The 21,238-nt window shown below is 39.2% G+C and overlaps 1 protein-coding gene across 1 annotated transcript in view; it reads right to left on the minus strand.

The window, feature by feature from the left end:
* ANO4 (anoctamin 4) overlaps positions 1-21,238 on the minus strand; it is a 118,041-nt gene that overhangs the window by 20,919 nt on the left and 75,884 nt on the right. The window contains exons 12-17 of the mRNA XM_058805155.1: positions 19,947-20,081; positions 19,105-19,201; positions 18,523-18,583; positions 10,647-10,729; positions 5,543-5,683; positions 3,349-3,513 (exon numbers count right to left, since the gene is read on the minus strand). Of these exons, the coding sequence (XP_058661138.1) occupies positions 3,349-3,513; positions 5,543-5,683; positions 10,647-10,729; positions 18,523-18,583; positions 19,105-19,201; positions 19,947-20,081 (682 nt within the window). The remainder of the gene's footprint in view (positions 1-3,348; positions 3,514-5,542; positions 5,684-10,646; positions 10,730-18,522; positions 18,584-19,104; positions 19,202-19,946; positions 20,082-21,238) is intronic.

The following is a 21,238-nucleotide window of genomic DNA, read 5'->3' on the forward strand; positions in this document are numbered from 1 at the left end:
CTAATGCTCATCCATGATATATGAAGAAGAAATGCTGTCATCGTCCCTACTTTATATACAGAGTGAAAAAGGGTGAGAGAACTTTTCCAAAAAGAAAAGAAGAAACAACAGCATGACTGAGATGTTTGTTTTAGTTACTTATGGAACATTCACCTCACAAGGGAAAAATCGCTCTAGAAGAGCATGCTATGGTATGTTGGATATGTTGTTTATTTGGGGCTTTTTGATTTTGCTTGGCACTTTGGTGCTGAGAGGAAAAATACTGGGGGGACAGGCTTACTTCAGAGAAAATCTTTAGTAATCCCCACACATTTCTTACTCTGAGCCAGTGTCATTTTTCTAAATCCTAAGTGGTACTTTCTGCATTTTCAAGTACCATGCTCTCAAACTCTCCAGGAGACTCCAAACTTTGTTAAGATTACAAAACTAACTTGGAGGGTTTTCACAATCAGTATTTGCAAAGGAATTTTGAACCTATTAACTACATCACCAACACCATCAGTATTAGAGTAAATTAATACAATTATTTCCATTTGCTTTAAATGAGTCTGGAGCCTATTCCTACAAATTGCTAAATGTCCTTAACTCTCACTGATGCCTGCAGGAATACAAAGCCTCTCATATTTCAAGCTCAAGTATTTACTTACTCCTACAGTGCATATCAGCAAAGTTGCTTTTTATTTGCAGTTATCCCTAGAATCTCTTGCTTAAATTGAGTTATGTATTGTTTACAGATCAAACTGCCTGCTTCAGAGCTGAAGTCATCCTGAAATCTCTCATCCATGTTAACAACCACTTCATGCTTAGAATAGTTTTCCACTGCCTTTGGAGTAAATGGTTTTGTTTCAAGTAATGACAAAGGTAGTTTCTTCTGGGTTTAAAAGCATCTCTTAAGGGCAACTGTAAACGTGCTAAATGTCTGGGTCATTAATGTCCTGATCCCAGCAGGGAGTGTGGTTTTTTTATAAATGTTCACTGCTCTACAGAAGGGTTTATTAAAAATTGAATTTGTTGCTATTCCATTTGGAACAGTAAGACTGTGTTTAGAGATTCTGTTAACAATGTTTGGATCTAATTGTCTGCTACTGTCGTTTATCACTACTACCCTCAAGGGACCTGTTTGGGATCATATTCTGTTCTCTGTTCATATTTTCCATGGGCAATATTACTGGAATTAACAGTTTTACATAGCCTAGGTAAAGCTACTGATTGTTTCCAGGTCAGGCTGCAAGATTATCTGAGAGACATTATGCTTGAGGGTCACTTTGTTTTGTTGTGTGCTCAGAACATCTGGTCTGGAATTTACTTGTGGTCTAGACCTTTCCCCTGATGCCTTGAGAGGCTGTCAGCTTGTATCAAAATCACTGCTGGTTTTCAAGTCTTCTAGCAGTGAATTCTCTACTGCTATGCACATCTTGGCCTGCTCTGGTTTTATTACTGTATCTTTTCTTGCTCTTCTGGCACTTTTCTTGAATCACAGTTCACGCAGGATTCTACTACCTGAATTGCTTCTGGGGATTTTTCTTCTCCCAAAAGAAATCCCACAATTGCCCTTCAGTAAACTACATTAATCCATCACGGGAAGCAAGGGATTATGCTCCCAAAACCTTCCTTTGAAAAACTCCTGCAGTTTCATATTTGTGGATCTTTTTCTTCCATGAGCTATACCCAGATCCAGGGTTGTGGTGTTTATTGAATGGTGATGAGTATGAGGCTAGAGAAATCCATCTTTGCAGTGCTCCACTTATTTGATAATTTTAAGAAATAAAACAAAGTTTCTCAAAAGGCACCTTCAAGCAGTCTTCCACTATTTAAAAGAAAAAATCTCAGAGCTGTTAAACTCTTTGGGAATGAAGAAGTTTCATTTGTGCAGCATTTCTTTCTTGCTGCTTCACTGCATATACAATGACTTACACTGATAGCTTGAAAATGGATGTTGCACTGGTATAGTTTTCAATATTTTTCTTTTATGCTTATTGTGTGCTCTCTGTAGAGTAAAGAAAAAAACCCAAAGCTAGAGACAAAACCCAATAAAATAAAAATAACATAAAAGAAGAGAACCCCCAGTACAATCTCAGACAAAAAATCAGCTTCCTCCTTTCTGTCCTTTCTCAGCCTATAGTTCCACCTAAGGAAAAACATAGGAAAAACAACAGTTCTGGATAGACTGTTTTAGTCACTAATCCAGTCTTGCCTTCTTCCTTCTTCAAAGAAAGAAGCAAAGTCCTGCAGCAAACACTCTTGGAATTTCCTGCCATATAAAAAAGGACCTGTCAAAAAGAATTTTTAGATTATGGAAATGCTGGGATATTGCATAGAGAAGAAAGAAGTGTCTAAGCCAGCCTTGGAAATGAGCAGACCTGAAATAACATCTCATCTTTTCCCTAGGAAGTAAATCAGCATATCTCCTGGAGGGAAGCCTAACAAGCTGTTTGCAGAGGATGCTTGCTGTTGAGTAGGCAGAGATACACTCTGGCTCCAGTGCCTGTCTGGTTTGTAGGCTGAACCCTCCTTCCCCTAAAAGGCATTTTTATAATGTCAGTTGACAAAACCTGATAGTGGAAGGCCATACACATCTTGCCAAGAGCAACAAAGAGCAGACACATTGCTATCAGAGCAATACACAGGAGTATCAGCATCTCAGTTGAAGGAGGGAACTCATTTCCCATCTAATCTATGCTCTACTCTCTTACTGGGACTGTTGCCACATAGAAATTCCATTTTTGTCTTTGTCCCAAGTCTGGTTCCAAACCAGCCCACAACAACAGCTGCGAGCCCCACTGCAGTGCACCCAGGCCATGTCTCTGGTGCACGCTGGCAAAGGCCATGGCAGCTCTGGAACAAATCACATCTGCTCAAGCCTTCTGAAGCTTTCAGCTCAAGAGAGTTCTGCTTATGGACATTGGGTCTGCATATGCATATCCTCACTGGAAAACTACCATGACAGCTGAAATTAGAATTACTGAAAATAGTGTAAATACGAATTAGCTTTGTCACTATATTAAAATAAAAACATCAAAACACAATTGAAAAGAAGAGTATTAATGAAGTGGACTGAAAACTGCATACATGTAAAAGGGAAAGAAGTGGCAGAGGATAAAGCAAGGGTATGATCGTCTCCCTAAAATATTTTCAGAATATTCAACCATACTCTGCATAATATTTTGGGTTTGGAATTGCACTTTATATAAATAGTGAATGATGTCCATAAACAATAATTTCATATCTGGCTCAGCAAGACACCACTCCTGCTGAAAAAATAAGTGAAAGCATTTGGTTGTCTGCTGACTGAGATATCTACTGCTCTGGCAGCTTAGGTATAACTTTGGATATGTTAATTTTACTCACCACATTCAGTAGCATGATGATGCAAAAGTTGATGCACACTGCAGTCCCTGTAGTTGCAACCTGAGAGTTATTCCTGATTAAAGCCCACTTAAAGGCAGCAAAAGTGCTGACAGTCACAACACGGTAAATAACAATGCCAAAAACAGCAGCAATCACCACACAGATCTAAGGGAAGAAAAAATCAGAGAGAAGAATCTGAAAACTTCCAGTGCAACAGGAGTTACTTTGTCCCTGAAACTCTCAAAATTAAAAGAAATAAAAGACTTTAAAAGTGCATTCCTTTCTATTCCAGAGGAAGGTTTCAATGTGATGATTTTTCTTCCTGTTAAGATCTTTTTATTTGTCATAATGAAAAATACAGTTGAAATAATATTAAAATAATTTTCAGTTTTAAATATTTTCTTGAAAGTGTTCCTCATCCTTAACATTAATGTGGGAAACAGTATTGCCAGCTCTGAGAATTAGAAATTTTCTTTATCTGCACATGATGTACAGAGGCTAGTCTCAAGCTGCCGTTGCAGGTTGATGGTATCATACTTGGGATGGATTTTGCGATCTGATGGACTTCAATCTTCACAAAAATGTCTCCATTTGTAAGCAGTGCCTCAAAAACAGCCCTGCCAAGCCAGCCTAGCTAGCTGTTGCTTCCTACAGTTCTGGAAAGTTTCTATCTAGAGAAGGTAACCAGTTCAATTTCCCTTGTGATTTCTTCTGTGATGAAACTTTAGCAAATGTGACAGAATGAGAAAGCCACAGCTGAGCCAGGCTGCTTAATGACTTAATGTTCCTCATGCAACGGTTGAGCTGCCTTATTTACTACACTGTGAGAGTCATGCTGAGAAATTTTAAGAACTGCCCTAACTTGAAGTTTGGTAAGTGTATATCCCCTGTTAAAGGTGTAATTAAAAAAATTATTCTTATCTAAATGGTCAAAAAAGTGTAGATTTTCTAACTTGCTGGAAGCCCATGCTATGCTAACAGTAAAAGCAACTTCAGTGAAAATAATTTTTGTCCTGTTTTAAGGGCTGTTATGGGGACAATAATTTGGGGTGCATGCAATTTAAAGCAAGCCTACTCTCTCTGGAACTTTGAGTGAGATCTATCACTAGTCCAAGAAGATTTATGACTGAGTTTGCACAAGGTAAAATACTGCCACCCTTCAAGAAAAAAAAACATGGGGAAAATACACAAAATATGGGAGTTGTAGTATCAATTCTGAGCAGAGACTGCAGTCCTGAGTACATGTCCTCAAGGGCTGAGTCAGGGTGTCCATCCACCTGACGTACCAGAGCACAGTTCATCTCAATAATGCTCTTGCCTTTCTTGACCTAGATTGTTTTGGGCAATTTTGGAGCCATCAGTTTCTTACTGTCCTCTGCCCTATTGCTGGGTTAGCTCACCTACCTGGCTCTCCACAGCTCCTGAGGCTGTACACATCTATCATTGTCTTGTCTCCTGGAAAAGTCCCAGTAAATTCCGTGGCAGTCTGTTGATTCCAGACCAGCACTGTGCTTTCAAGAGCAGTGCTACCACTCCTGTTGTCATGTGAATAACAGCCCACATCTGCTTCACTGAAATTAGAGGATGGGGTGTTTCTGCAGAAGTGCATGCAGCTCTCTGTTAGGAGAGATTTTGCTGCTCCTTTTAGTTTTGCATAACTAAAGGGATAAATGCATCATTTTAATCAAGGAACATTGGTTTCTCCATTTCGACTGCACTAGGCATATGAACTCTCCTCATCTCCTCAACACACTGAGAAACTAGGTTGTATTAACATCATTAAGCACTCTAGGCATCCTATTTATGTTCTCTGGGAAGTTTACAAAGAAAAACTGCTTCTCCTATGGTTTCCCCATCGTTCTGCACTGTTTACACAGGCAAGGCTACCAGTGAGCTAATTCAGCCAGCTCAAGTTTGTGCCTGAATGTGATAGTGTCACTGTTCTGGCTTGTGTCACTACATACATGTCACAGGTGCAGCCTTGAAGGAAGGGATTAGCTGTCTGTGAGACACAGTGAAGAGTGTATCAGTGTAGGACTTGACAGAAACTCAAGTGATTTGCTATGTAAATTTTCAACATGCATAGAGCTCATTCCACTTTCAAGCAGTCATATCCAATATTTACCTACTCTACTAGCAGAGATAATAATATTTTGTTCTTTTTCAACTGGTAAATAAATAAAAGTTCTCAAACCATAAAAAATATTCCAGATGCAGAAACGATGAGTCTGCTGCATTTATCTGCAAATGCTTGATAAGGCTCTGGCTTCCCAGATATGGGGTTCATTCGTTCTTTCTTGGAGTATTTGGCTTCAAACTGAGGACGTATTTCCTCCTAAAAGAGCAGACAGATAATGTTCACATACAGCCCAGCTAGGAAAAACTCTGTAGGAAAGTTCAGATCTGTTATCAGATCACTGTTCTGGGGAATTACATCTTTGAATTCAGCAGCTGGCACAGCTACTATAAAAGCTGAGCTGGGAAATCAGGTCTCCTTCATGAGAACTAGAATAAATCACTGTACTCATAAAAATAAGTACTGAAAGTATTTAGAAAAATCCCCGATTAGCTATTCCTCTAAATAATGCTCTTTCAAAACTACGTGGCTGCGAGACAAATCATTTTAAGACTGATACCACAGAATTTTTCAGTCTGACATTATCCTATTGATACTGGAAATTTACAACTAAGAAAAAACAAAAACAACAACAACAACAACAAAACCCTAACAACCAAACCTCCTTTTCCAAGCCTAATTGCTGATTGCTAGGCATTTGGTTACACTTCCACTACCAACAAAACTTCTCAGCATTTGAAGAAGGACCCATGCCATCTAATGCTGCTTAATTACTTCTTAACTTGGACAATATTATTAGCAGGAACATCTTTCAGCAGCAAATGTGTCAAAGGAAAAACCCTCTTGTGAATTGAAATCTGGGGATTACTTGGGGAGAGATTTGGTTACATCTGTTTACAGCATTGCCAGAAGACAGGATCACCCCTGGTGCAGGTGACACTTGCAGTAGTGCCACCCCTCTGCTCGAACATCACCAAGAGCTGCGTGTTCTGTGTCACCTTGTTCCAGTCTGGCATCCAGGACACTGTGAGAGGTGAGATAAAGCACCAGGTTGGGTGGATGGGCTCTCACAAGTGCTGGCAGATATTAGAGCAGTGTTTGTAGTACTCTACTGCATACTGGAGAGCTGTTCTGTGGTACAGCTGGCTACAAGGGAGCAGACAAGAACCAGCTTACACATTTCTGTCATTTCCAGCCCTTCAACTGCATGTAACTGAACTCTGACTGAAGCTGGAAATGCCCAGACCTTAAATGATTGCACTGAAATAGGTGAACGGTAACTCTTCACACAAATCTTCAGAATGTAAATAAAGGTGAGATATCTTAAAATTCTACATCCTTTTTCAAAAATTCCCCGAAGAGGAAGGGGGGAAGAAGTCATGTCTTATTCTCCTCCTTCCAAGTTTTGAAGATGCTTTCTTAACACAGTTAATTTCCAAATTCCTGCAGCAATCTGGTAACAAGTTATAAAAAAAAATGAAGAGGCATGTATGCCTAGCTGCAATGCCTCTGTAACTAATTATGTGCTTGAGGGAACCAGCCTTACCTCAGCTATACAAAAAGGCTAAGCATGTTTCTGTGGAGGCAGAGTAATACCTTGCTCTTATTCTATTTTGCTCAAGCAGTTCCTGCCATGTCAGGGCTGAAGGAAGCTGACCAGACCCTAGTCTGGCAGAAGGAACAATGTAAGGAGCATTCCTGTGTGCCCAGGGGCATGAAAAAGGACACAGTGTGATAGCTGTGAAGCAGGGCTCCTGAGAATTTTACCCTGTAGATTGCGCAAGGGCTCTGCCAGCTGGCTTGTCATAGACAAGAAACCTTTACTTCTCGGTACCCCTCTCTGAGCCAAGGTTTGATTATCTTTTACAATCTGTAATGTAGGGAAGTTCTTATCATATCCACATGTCCTAAAATCTCCAGCTGATGCAATAATGCAAATGCTATTTTTAGACATTCTCAAAAAAAAACTTGGAAATCTGGCATTACACTTTGTACCTGTTTAATGATACTCAGCAATGCTTGGGCAAGTAAACAGTACTGTGTCTGGCTGAGGTTAATGCTACAAAGAAAGTGACACTGAAGAAACAGAAAAAATATGCTACAAATAGCAACAGAAGCCAGATTTCACCTGGGAGTGCCAGGAACTGCATGCAGTTGGTTTCTTGTGGCATGCCCACCCAAGATGCCATTGCTCTCCATGTCTCCCACCTCGCACCTGGCTTGCAAGAGCAGGAAATCCAGATATGTAGGGTTAAAAGAGGCAGGAGACTCTCAGCTCAAATTTCCAGACATTGCAGGGATTGCTGTATACCTTTCTTGGATGAGAATCTAAAGTGGTGAGGAATTCACAAGGCTGCATATCTGAATAAGTGCAATTCTCCTTTCCATTGTCTTCATTGTTTCCTTTATTTGTCTCTTCATTTAGAACATGAAGGTGATAACAAAGAGATAGGAAGCCTTATAAATGCTGCTTTTTCAGTATATTAGTGCTAGGAATTAATAAATTTCCCTTTGTAATAAAACCCTTATTTTTCAATTTGACAATGAAAGTTAAAGCAAGCAAAGGCTAGACACATATTGTTAATAAAATAACAATCTTCATTATCAAAAGCTTGAGATTTAAAATGGTAAATAGAACTCTTTAATCGATGTCTTTGAAATAACTAATAAAAGCCATCAGCTGATTTTTTCTAGTGATAACTGAATGGAAAGCAGAGAGGAAATTTAATTAGCAGTGATTTTATTAGAACGTAGCATGTTAGGAGAAAAATTTTCACCTTCTAGAGTAAAAATTCTCATTGGCATCTCACTAACATGTAACTTCCCAATGAAACTCCACAGGATGAATCTCTTCCAATCTACATAAAACAGACTGTTCTCCCTCCTTCCCATTTCTCACACATGGAGAATTCCAACTTTTTCATAAGAGAAACCCTATATGTGTGTATTCACATTACACATTATATGGAGTAATGTGAATTGCCTTAGACCATGTATTAGTGCTCTAGAAGAACTATTCTAAATTTCTTTGTGAAATACCTCCTTTTTTCCCCAAGAATTTTCTAATACTTCAACAAGTAAATTATTGAAATAGTCCCATCCTTCCTAGTCCAACCATATTGTCCTCTATAGCCCAGAAAAAGAATTTGTAGATTGAAAATTTGAATCTTGATCACTGGTACAAGTATAGCATCCCCAGAAGTAAGTCTCCAAGCAAAGCCTGTGGTTTGCAGGTGAGGACAATGGCAAAGTGAAGAGGTGGGCTTTGAGCCACAGAGCAGGGAAATGATCTCCACATTTTTTCTCCACACTTTCATCTGGAGCACTCGCTTCCAAACTGTGTTTTTCTCAGGGGGAGGGTGCAGTTCCAATGGAGAAGTGCAGCTTTAGATACTCAAGCAGAGGAGGCAGTGCCCATTGGGCTGACCCTGAAGCTGGGACATGCTTAGCTGTCACCACTGCTCCTGACAGAGGTCTTGTTGACACAGCCTGCTGGAAGAACTCTGGTGTGAGAATAAAAGACCAGCTGACATCAACAGGGAGCAAGTATCCTCTGAAAATTACCAACATGCAAATATCATCCTGCAGGCCAAACTGAAATAATATGCCAGGGGAATATAAATATATCTTATCAAAAAAACCCAAAACAAGTGTCACTTAAGACAACCTTATCAGGAAATTCAATATTTGTAAATGAACTGATCAGAGAAGATTCAGGTGGATGGCTTTATAAATCAGCATAATCCCAAATCCAGGTAGTTTAAATGGTGAAAGATGAAGATATATAAGATCCCAAACTACAAACCTCTGCAAAACCAGACTTCCTAGGAAAAATATAAAGAGAGCCTCATACTGTACTTACTATTCTATTTTGTTTTTTAAAGGCTCCTTGTCATTCCAGGGGCACAGAGGAAGCTATAGTTGTCACTTGCAAATTGCAATTTGGTAAAGTTTTTCTTAGCTGTCTGCATCAGCAGCAGTGGCTTTTTTTACAACTAGCCATGAGAAGACATGATCCCTGCAAGCCAATCCTGACCACTATGTGAACCTCAGGCAGGACTGTCTCAATCCCTTTGTGACTTGCCAGCCTTGGCAAGAGCAGCTTGCTAATCTCAGAAGAGTTGAATCAATTAGAGTATTTCCTATAAATAAGAAGATAGTCCTGGGGTATCACCCAGAAGTGACTGCATATGTGCACAGATAACAACATTCCTGTTGATACAGAGAAATTAATTTCCAGTTGTGTAAGTCATTTCATGTTACGTTCTTGGGTTATTTGCTTAGTAATTAAACATTTAAAAGAAAATCCTACCAGCAATTCCACCATTTCATAGCCTCATTGAGCTACTTTGCCTCATACAGACAAAAATCCCATAACTCAGAAGGCTGATTCTCTGCTGGCAAGATTGATAAAAAAGAAAATCTTCCACCAAAGCAGCAATGTAGAGGTTCAACTTCACTGAGACCACTACAGCAGCCTCTTACCATCACTCCAAGAGCTTCTGTAGAGTAAGGAGAGCAGATTTATAGACACCTATATGTCCAAATCCCACTGGAGTAGCACTTTTTCTTCAACACTCACTGAATCTTGCTTTTCTCCTGCATAATAAAACCTTCTAGTTCTATTTAGACCTAAGTTCTCAGTCCCAAAAGCATGGAGTTTCTTTCTGGTGATCACCAGAGAGGAAAAGATAAAGGCTATTTTCTGAAGTTTAGCGCCTTCCCTAAGGGGATTTTCTGTACCAACAAGAATGAATTAAGTCCTCTCTCTTTCCCCCTCTCTCTCTCTCTCTCTCTCTCTCTAAGATAACCGGCACCCGAAGGTTCAGAAGCTGGTGCAAGCTTCAAAGCCTTTCCTTCCATCAATACTCTCAATGACAAACTAAAAGAATAGATAAAAGCTCATTTGCCAAAATTCAGGGTACACTGGGCTGTCAATAATTTCCACCTTTCAAAATAAAAATGCATTTCTCCCATAGTGCATTTCTTTCCTGAAATCTCTCAAATTAATTTAGATTGACAAAAGTGGGAAAAAAGAGGACAGTTTGGCCTGGAGAAAATTTCTTTACATTCCAGAGGAAACATCTGAGGAGAAAAATCCTTATTTCTTAGTTTATTAAGATTTAAAGAATGAACTGAAAATAAATGCAAAATAAAACCATACATTTTCAACCAAATAATTTTGTATTAAAGGTTAAGGAGTACATGTTTTTATACAAACCTCTTCTTCTTCCCAGTCTATCAAGTCCCAGTCATAAGCAATTACTGCTCGCCTTCTTTTCCAAAACTCCAGAAAAACAGTGGCTAGAGCAAGTAGAGAAAAAGATGCAAAATTGGTTTTAAGTCAAGAAAATGTTAATGACTATCACAGAACTGTTGAATGAAGCTGTTACATTATTTTAATTTCTTTGCATAAATGGGTTCCTTTGAACAGCAAATCATGCTGATGATCAAAACTGCTTTCAAAAAGCATTGCTTTCTAAGGATTAGTTTGCTTGCTTCAAGTATGATTGAGGCTTTAGAGATTTCATTTGGTGCTAAATGAGAATGTTTAATTTCTAACCAACCAAGGGAGTGCTCTCAAAGAATAAAATCATTCCTGTGAGTCATCACTACTCGATAAAGCAGATTTCTGATGAAGCTAGAGGTTTCTTGCGGCCATTGTACATAATGGAGTAACTTTCTTTCTTTGAAGACCATTTACATGACACAGAAACCAGAACCCAGAGGAAGCACAGTCCAGTGCATTTGAAAATGTGCAGAGTACTGCTGGGGAAATGAGAACTTCTGGTTTACACCTTTTTAATTCAACCCTTGTATTTTTACAGTATGTGAGTTTGTATGTGCAGTGTGGTGTTTATGTCTGGTATTTAAACATTGTGTACTACAGCCCTTATTGATGGAGCTCAAGATGGAGTAACAGGTCTGCACATTTCTGCTATAGGAAGATGACTGGGAGTAAAATTTAGAGAAAGCTGGGAGGTTGTATTCACATTCTGAACAGAACTTAGAACAGTACAGAAATTATAGGGTAAAATACACTTGCTGCTGCCTGAATGGAATGTGGGTGGCATGCCCGAAACCCATTCCACCATGACTCCCCATATACACAATCTGCAAATTTAAGCAAATGCTAAGAGGAATGGAATGGAATGGAATGGAATGGAATGGAATGGAATGGAATGGAATGGAGGGTGGAGCAGAATGGAGACACAGAGGTCAGCCTCTGAAGTAATCCTTGCAGGGAGGGGAACTTGATAGCACTTTGCAGCTTATAAATGGCACAGCACCATTCAGCCAGGGGAGATAGGAGAAGGTGTCTTGTTGCTGAGCCAGCAACTGTGGTGAAATCGTTGTCCTTGGATGAACTGGGTTCATTAAAACCTAACTGTAATATTAACACACACCTCCATCCCAAAGTTACCCACCTTCAAGGTACAACCTCCCCTCACTGGGCATGCACTTTATATTTCATTGACTCTATCTTTAAGAGAGAAGTGAGAGAATTTTAACCTATCAGTAGCAAAGGTGTGTATCACCAGAGCCACTCAAGTTCCATCTAAATGTAAACAAATAGTATAAAAGTAAGTTAAGAATGGGGAAAAGTTAGAGAAGACTCCATCATAACTTCTGGGATCAGGGGATGGGCTGAACTGTCTCCTCCTCCAAAGGAATATCTATTGGGTAATCATTGTATTCTATAGTCACTGAATGATCCTCTCGTGCTAGGTTTGATTGATGATTAGAACTTGTCTGGGTATTGCTTTGAATTAATTTTTGCAGTCAGCTACTGTCACTGTCACTGTCTTTGAATTTTAACCTGTCACAATTTTCCACTCACAGTGTGTATATTAATAAAGAGTGTTGTCTCCTGAACTGTTGGTGTGAATCCTTCAAGGGCTCTGGCAGTTGTTAGCAGTGGGCAAGACTTGAATTGAAGTGTGAAGACCTGGGAGGGAGTCTCTCTTCTGCTGTTGGTGTGTGTCCCTGAACAAGTCAGTGGAACTATCCTCTAACCCAGCGGGCAGATCAGTGAAGATTCACCATAACAGGGCACTGACAGAGTGATCAGACATAAAGGTATCAGCTTTCCTGGAGCCCTCACAGACCAATTGAATGTAAAGGATTTTTGAGGAAATTCCCACTTTGATATGACAATTGTGCTTTCATTGTGTGATGGAAAAAAAAAATCAAGGAAACAGTAATAGCATAATATGCTCATAATCCAAAGATTAAAACTCAGTCTGCCTAAAGTTACAGCAGTGTTAAACATTTATTTTGTGTAAAGGATGTAGAAACTACCTAAAGTTAACACAAATCAATAGGTAGGCTTCTCCCACTGTGGAGAGGAAGCCTGCCCTTTATTGCTCACTGAGAAGCAGCAGATTGATACCCAGAGAACATAAACCTCTTTGTTCATGAGCTAGCTACAGTATCAGCTGTAACAGTGTCACAATCATCTGGCAATATAATTCACATCCAGTCATAAAAGTGTCTTCTTAAAGGGCTGTTTGCCCTACTGCAGCATATTGATAAAAATGGGACCTGATACTAAGTACTGGCATCAGTTTGGTAAAAGTTAATTTTTAGACAGGGAGAATTAGGTTTTATTGTATCAGCTAGTGCAGTGAAAGTGTGCTTAGGAAATAAACAGTACAAGCAGACAAGGTAAGGTATCAAAAGCATGTTTAAGGAAGCAGATATTTGGTTTGAGGGCATTTTCATATATCAGGTAATTATTGTTCTGCAAGCTGGAATTATGTTACACCTAGTCACAAGCACTTTGATTTTAGTCTAATAGAGAGTCATAAGCCTATAAATGTTTGTACTAGTTGCAGTATGATTGGTTGTGATCAGCAAAACCAGTAAGTGCTAATGAGGCTCCACTGCTACTGAACCACAAACATGGTTCATTCCTTAATTTTTTTCCTGGCAGAACTGCTTCTCTCCTATCAGCTCATATTGAATTATTTTGTTCAGGCTAAACAAGTAGTCCTGCACTGTTTGGAAACCTAGGAGGAAGAAGCCTGATTGATTTCTGCCACTTTGTTCCCATTCCAGGAAGCTGCTGGTAGTAGAACTCCAGTAGGTGTTTGAGTTCCAGCCCTGAACGTCTCAGATACACCTTTGTTGAACAATACTTCTTTTCTTTCTTGTTTTTCCCACACCTGGAGTGAGGAATTTATGCATATTGTGTTTAGCACATTTAGCACCTGTCAGAGTAAGTATGTGAAGTTCCTGAAGCTTCTTTAGAAAGTTATTTTCTAATTGTTAAGTAGCAAATATGATGTTCTGTACAGTGCTGTTTTAGCTTTCACTGTGTTACACTTTTCTCCCTCTATTCAGGTCAGTATGCAGCTTTCCCTTGCTAGATACTTTAAAATGTGCTATAAATAACTATCTTTGATTGATTTACTGTGCTACTGAGGTCTTCTAAAAGAACTGCATTTTCAAATTTATCTGCTTATTCTCTAATTGTAATTTTAACTACAAATACCCTATTTAAACTTCAGCATCCTTTTCTGACTTTGACATTCAATAGGACACAGTTGTATTTTCCCATTTGGGTAAACCAGATCCTGAGTTTTCTCAATAATTCCTGCTCGGAATTTTGCATTTCTTATTGGCCTTAGCTCCCAGATCTTCTACTAGCTTTTCCTATACTACATTTGTCCTGCTTCAGAACTCAACCTTGCAGCTGGCTCCTCAATATCCACTTGTACAAGCAGCTGTCTTAACATCATTTCCTCAGATGCTTTTGTAACAAGTTGTGATCTTACCTCGTAATGCAAATGGCCTCTTGTAGGAAATAGCTTTACCCTGATCTTCTCTCAGAAATCCTCTCTCTGTTGAATTTCAGAGCACCATTTAATATATCCATCCTGACTCCTAGAATATATTCTATATACCAGGAGTCCTGCTGAAGAACACCCTTAATTTTATCTCCTTGGAGAGCAGATTAATGTCAACGTTTTATGCTAGAGGCAAGATTTGTAGGAAACTAATGTCTTTTATTAGACTAACAGATACATACAGAAAAATTGTTTTATGTTGGCTTTTCTTATTGCTTGAAAAAAGTGTTAAATTCTTCATGCCAGTCCTCTTTTTCCCCTCCCAATTTTGCCTTTCAGTGAGTGTTCTAAAGCTGCTTCCTTTATCAAAGGAAACATGCTACACAGGAAAAAATTTTAAAAAGCATTTTTCTTCCATCCCTTAGCTCCCCAAAGATGTGTACAGAGAGAGAAACTACCACCAGCCTATTCTGCCTTCAGCATGGATTTAGAAATGATAAATTGCTGAACTTTCCTTTTGAACAGTCACAGAATTTTGCTCTAGAGTGTCTGGAAACATCCAGGCAGTAAAAGCTTTGCAATAGGTTTCCCCAGTACCTCAATTGGAAAATCAAAATCTACAATTCCATCTGGCTTTACTGAAACATGCTGGAGTCAACTGAGTGTCAAATTTACCTAAATTTTGTTAAGGAGAATTACTTTTTCCTTCACTTTAAATGTCAATATTTTTTTTTTTAATTAATACCTTTCTCTCAGTTTCTGTCTTTGGTAAGAATCTAACTTCAGCAGTAAAATGAGAGGAACTTTTCCTAGATATGGGAGCTGCTTTATCATCAAGCCAAACACTTCTCAAGGCATACATAAAGAACAAAGTGGAAGTGTTTCTCCCTTGTACAGAAACACAAAACATGATATTGCTTCCCTATTTTTGAGAGCTTTGGACATCTGGAAAATGTCATCAAGAAAAAATTGTTCTCCAGCTTCTGAGATGATCACATCTCAGTAAGCATCAATGGCAATCTGTTCACCAATGAAAAGATTTTTAAAAAGTTAGTGATTACAGGGACTCACTTTTTCCCTATAAACCACAAAGATTTATAGCTCCAATCTGTTTGGAAATATAGCTCCAATCTGTTTCCAATACTGAAAGAGTATTTCCTTTCAACAGAAGCTTCAATACAGAAAAAACTTATACAAACTAATAATGAATTCCTTAACTGCACTGAATGGAGGCTTTTTGTCCTTTGATAAATCAGTTAAAAAGGAAAGTTTCCTCAAGTCATATGGCTGTCAGGTATACTTTAGCAAGTATCATGCTTTTTTAAAATTTATTTTATCAATTACTTTTACTTCTTTGCCAACACCAGGCAGAAATTAAATAAGTGAGGTGAAGGGTCAATGTATTTTTTAAAGAGAAGTGTACTTCTATTCCAGTATCCCCTGGTACACTTAACAATTCCAAACTTTCTTTGATGGGTCTCACTAGTGCCACAATGAAGCATTATAAAAGATGGGTCCCTGAGCTTCAGAGCCTTACAGTCAGGCTCATTGCTGCTTCACAAATCAAGAACCCCCTGCTAGCATTTGTCATGGTAATTCCTCTCTGCAGCCTGGCCACAGATGTTTGCTCATCACTTGGAGATGTATTTTATTTATATTTAAAATGGGAGCAGACAACTTAATTCCTCAACTAAAGATGTCTTCAGAGCAAAAGGATGAAAGCATCATACAGATCACCTCTTCATGGATAGACCAATGGCCACAGCTGGTTTTGAAACCCCCAAGCAAATGGGTGAGGCTTCTCTGTCAACATGGGAGCTTACTAATGGATCTAAAGATGGTGAAGAAAATACTTTACATAATAAAACAGCATATAAACTCTGGCTAAAGTGGTAACACAGTTCTAGCTGCCTTTTCTTTTTACTTTCATTCTCTTTTTATGAAAACACTGCCATAATTATTTAATATGTCAGTATCTGTCAAACTGGATCATCTGGAAGGCTGAACTTTTCACAGCCAATATTTTCTGAGCTTGCCAGTTGTTTCATGCTGACAGAAAAAACATTTCCACAATCAAACTGCTATCATTGATTCTTCTCTTCCTCTATGATTTACTGCCATGATGGCAATGCCTGCAGCTGCCAGTAGTCCTACTGCAGACTGAAAACCCATTTAACAGGCAGTAAGCCAGCTCCTAAATACAGGAACAGAAAATCCCTGGGAAGTGTGATTTCCCTTATCCTAACGTTTCTTTATCCCTGTCTGCATGGAAAATACCTCCACAATCTCACTGTTTCTCTGCAAACTCTTCTTTAAGGAAGCATGTTTTGTGTGGAGCCAGAGGATTGCCCCATTCCCCAAGCCATTCCCTACAGTCTCAGCTCCTGCTGGTGCTGCCCTCCCTCCCTCTTGGCAGCCAGCTCCCAAGCACGGTGTGAGCCACCAGAAGTGCGGGGGAAAGCTCTCAGCCCAGCTGCTCTGCTGGAGTCTCTTCTCCAGTGGCCACATCACCCGGGGGCAGCTTCTATTGCATTTTTTTCTTATCTCACTGCGGACTTTGGTGCTGTAGATGCACGGGTGGGCAGTGCACTGCTCAGTCCTGGCAGGCTGGTGTGGAGATTCCTAGGTCTGGGATTGGGGCTGGGAGTCTGACAGTGATGCTGAAGAAGGGGGAGGAAGGAGAAGCTAACTAGAGAGAGTTGTGGTTCCTGTTGACTGGAGAGAGGAAAGGGAGAAGAGAGGGCCTACAACATTTTGTAGGTAGGCATGTTCAGCCTCCTCAGACTTCTAAAAGGCAGAGACGGCAAGGCAGGACTGGGCATGGTGACCTCTGTGAGGGACTCCCCTTACCTAGAGCTGCTTCTCCTACAGCCCTGGATCGGGGCACTGCTAAGACACAGAAACCATGCTGCGAGCACAGCTGTTTTCTGAAAGCACTGTTATTGTTAAAGAGAGACAAAAGCACTGGTGCAAAATCTGCACTCTGAAGAAATGCTCACCAGCAGTTAGGAACACTGCCAGAAATGTTCAGCAATGTTAACCCATCAATTTTCCTACCTAGAGATTTCCCTGCCTGTATATTGTGTTGGAAATTCTCAACTTGGAGAAAGAGTTTGGAAAAGCTGAGTAAGTATCTAGGGGAAATCTTTAAGGCTTAGAAATTTTTGGTGATTCTTAGCTCTGTGTAGCTCTAAAACAAAGACAAAATAACAAGCAGAAACATAAAGACTGTATGATCTGTGGATTTTTCTTAAATGTGATTTGTAATATTTGAATATTTTTAGTATTACATGAAATGGCATAAATAGGCTTGATTGGAGGAAGGAACTGAGATAGACAGGTAAGCTAATCTGTGTTGCTCTGGTGGCTCTCATGTTGCCTCCTGGATATTTCTTATGGTTCAGTAAAGAGATTTGCAGTTTAAAATTGGTTATAATTACTTGGACACCTTTCCAAAGCAGTTGGAGATGTGTGAGTAAGAACAGGAGAACAATGACTAAATCTGGGTAGCTCAAGGACTTGGATGCTGTTTTTGACTCCCCTTGTAGAGCCATTTTCTACAGTTGTTAACCTTCTCTCACAATGGCTTGGGAGCAGCAAAGAGGCTGGGCATGTTCAGGGATTGTTTGAAATGATTTTTTGTGCTGTCGGAAATTACTGGTTCCTCTTGCCTTCAATTCTGCCTACGTGACATAGTAGGAAAAATAGTTGAGCCAAAAATAGAACATTTCTATGGGCAAAATTCAGCCTCCATGGCAACAGTTAGACCACACTTGGATCAATTTGCCATTCAATGAAATCTTTTATTTATTTCATCAGAGCTTTGCTTTCACTGCAACCAGCTTACATGGAGCTAAGTTTTACTGCCTTTCTGCAAGGTGGGGAAAAATGCTACTCCATTTTAATACTGACACTAAACTGAACTGCCCTAAGCTAGGAGAAGTCCTGAGCACTAATAAAGAGAAGGCCTTAGTACCAATGGATTTAAAAATGGTTAGAAATTCCCACAGAGTTTTATATATATATATATATATATATATATATATATATATATATATATATATACACTGTGTAGACACTACATAACTACATTCATGTTTATGTTTAAATTAAAAAATTATTATCAAATAAAAACTTGATTCAACCAATTGCATCTTCCTATTGCAGAAACAGAAAAGTCTCTACCCTATATTCTTTTTCTTAGTGTCAGATAAAAAGTGTGCTGGAAAATAAAAAGGCCTGTGTTGCATCATATTCTTTAAGAAAGAGACAGTGCAATTACTTAATATCAAAATGAAAACTTACCCCACACTGCCATGAAAACAGCAAAAAAGACAGTAGCTCCATTGTCAAAGAGGTGGGTTACCTGAGAGATATATTAATAATGTGATCAATTTGTGATAATAGGCCTTTATTTTTTATTTTCTCCAACTAAAATTATGTGATCATGAGTTTAGCTGGCCTGACAATCCTAAGGACCCTTCCCTTGACATGTGAAATCCACCTGTGAATTGACAGGACTATTTGCCAGCCTGGCCTCGGACTGACCCTTGCCAACACCAGATGTGAGCATCATTTCAGACCCAAAGCACTAATTTTATGGAGCCACACAGAGAGGATGGATGAGAAGATAAAGGCTGATGTCAAGGACACTGTAACACATAGCCCTAGAACACAACCTCTGACACTGCTGAATTTCAAAGTGCAGATTGCATACAAATATTTTACAACCCAAATTAAACATTGGTGAAAGACAGTGTTAATGTTGGGTGAACCTGATCCGTCCCTTCAAGATTTCATCTACCCAGGCTCACTAAAGACAAATGCAAAAGGCAAAATTCATGCTTTTACCAGGAAGTATCTCTATTTGCATAGCCTAGAACATACCTTGGCATAAATGCAGCTGTCTGACAACCTCATGAAGGGGCAGTATTTATCACATATAGGGCACATTATGATATCTGTGGCTTGGCAGACTTCTTTACTGGAAAAATAGAAAAGACAAAAATTAATAGCTTGATTACTACAACAATCTGCACAACAATCTGTCTGGATTGATAGGCTTTGCTAATATTCAGTTACTTATTGAGCAAAACTGGTCTGTAACTGAAGCCAAGATGTTCATAACTGCATGTGCATAATTAACATTTGCTGACTGTCTAAGACTACAGAGTTTAGTCACAGCTCCAGAGTGCAGTTCTCCAGGGACAACCTAGCACCATCTCTTTACCATTTCCAGCTTCTCCTAGAGCCACAGTGACCTTTGGTAGGAGGAGGGTGAGGATAACTTCAGACAAAGTTATTCTTGTGACTCAAGTGCACAAAAACTTAGAGATGCAGCACTCACTAGAAGGTCCAGGGATTTCTTCATCTGAGGAATGCCTCTCTGTGGTGGATCTTTGGGAAAAGCCTTATAGAGTGTGAAAATTCCCCACTCTTGTGCTGGCCTCTTTAAGAGTAATGGAGGAGTCTGCTTTTTCCCAACTTCATTCTGGCTTGCCAGCACCATTAACAACTGGAGCTGGGCAAGAAGACTTTCCTCTCATCCCAATTCAGGATCATAAAACATGGGAAGCTTGATACTGGGTGCCTTATAACAACTGAGCAGTCTTTTCTTGACTGCTCATTCAACAGTTTAAAATGAAATTATTAACAGCTTGTGGGAAGATCTCTCAAATTATTCATAATAACCCACAGTTGCAATTTCTTTTTAAAAGTTCCCACGTTACCTGACTTGGCAGTGGTTCAAAGTGGTGACTCCATACAAAAAGACAAATAATCCAATGAAGGCAGCTGGGAAGAGCATCCCTGTGTACCAGCCTAACCAGGCAAAGTACAGCCCGATTTTCTCACCAAAGTACCGTCTGTTTTAAAACAAAACACAGCAAAGTTACCTGCTAATTAGAATAATCTACTTAATCTTGCTCACTAGTAGAAAAAATATTTCTATCATATCTGAAGAGTAGATTAAAGAGGATAAAAAGCCTTCAACTAAGCTTTTAAATACACACTGAGGGACCTGCCTCAGCAATGAACTTAAAACATTAATTTAAAAATTCAATAACCACAGTTTACAGTTAGATAAGTGGTGACCTCGTGAAGGAAACACTGAGTTACTTTTAGAAAGCTAATTCTTTGTATGTGGGAAATTGGTGGTGTGCTTTGATTTTGGCCGTTTGATTTTACTGCCTGAATAATTGCATTGAAATAAATTTTATCCCTAAAGCTTGTATAACAGCAAAAATTATTTGAGCTCAAATTAGTTCTAAGAAATTAATTAACCAGAGTTCATTCTCCAATACAGTTTATTTTCATTTGATTATTTATTTTCTGAGCTCAGTTTCTGCAAAACTAATTTCACGATTCTACTGCAGCGGAAAGTGAAGTGCAAGTGAGGTCCATCATCTTGCAATGGTTTGAGGAAAGCAGTCTGAATTGATCCTGATTTTTTAGATATATTGCTCAAAACTAGCAGCAAAGTAGCCAGAAAGTTTTATCTTGCTACATACATATTCATTAGGAATTTTCCTCCTCCCAAACGCAACCAAACCTTTATTTATGTGCTAGAGAATTCATCAAGCACACAAAAACCTGCTGAACTCATCAGCAGAGGAGCAGACTCATTTACTGTCCTATTGGTTTGTGCACAGTAGATTTTAGGGGATTATTTGCAAGACTGGTTTTAAAGAATCATGCAAGATTATATGCTTGTGTTTCAGACATTTTGTAGACAACTTAAATTTGCATATCCACTCAATTTGAAAATAGCTGCTACTGGAAACACTCTTTCACCCTAATGATGCAATTTCTGATGTATCCAGAGAACAAGTGCAGAGAGCCAGCACTGCTGGCTCCTCTACTCTACCACGAAACATCATTGGCCAAACTTTCTCAGGAAAAATGGAAAGAACTACGACTGTCTCTAGTGCTGAGTACACTGGAGGACACTTGGTCTGGACTGCACAAAATAAGCAGTTTTCAAGTTCTTAAAAATTTCCAGTGTGGGAAATATCTCTCTGGC

The sequence above is a fragment of the Ammospiza caudacuta genome, chromosome 5 (genome assembly GCF_027887145.1).
Source record: "Ammospiza caudacuta isolate bAmmCau1 chromosome 5, bAmmCau1.pri, whole genome shotgun sequence".
In the NCBI taxonomy this organism is placed as follows: domain Eukaryota; kingdom Metazoa; phylum Chordata; class Aves; order Passeriformes; family Passerellidae; genus Ammospiza; species Ammospiza caudacuta.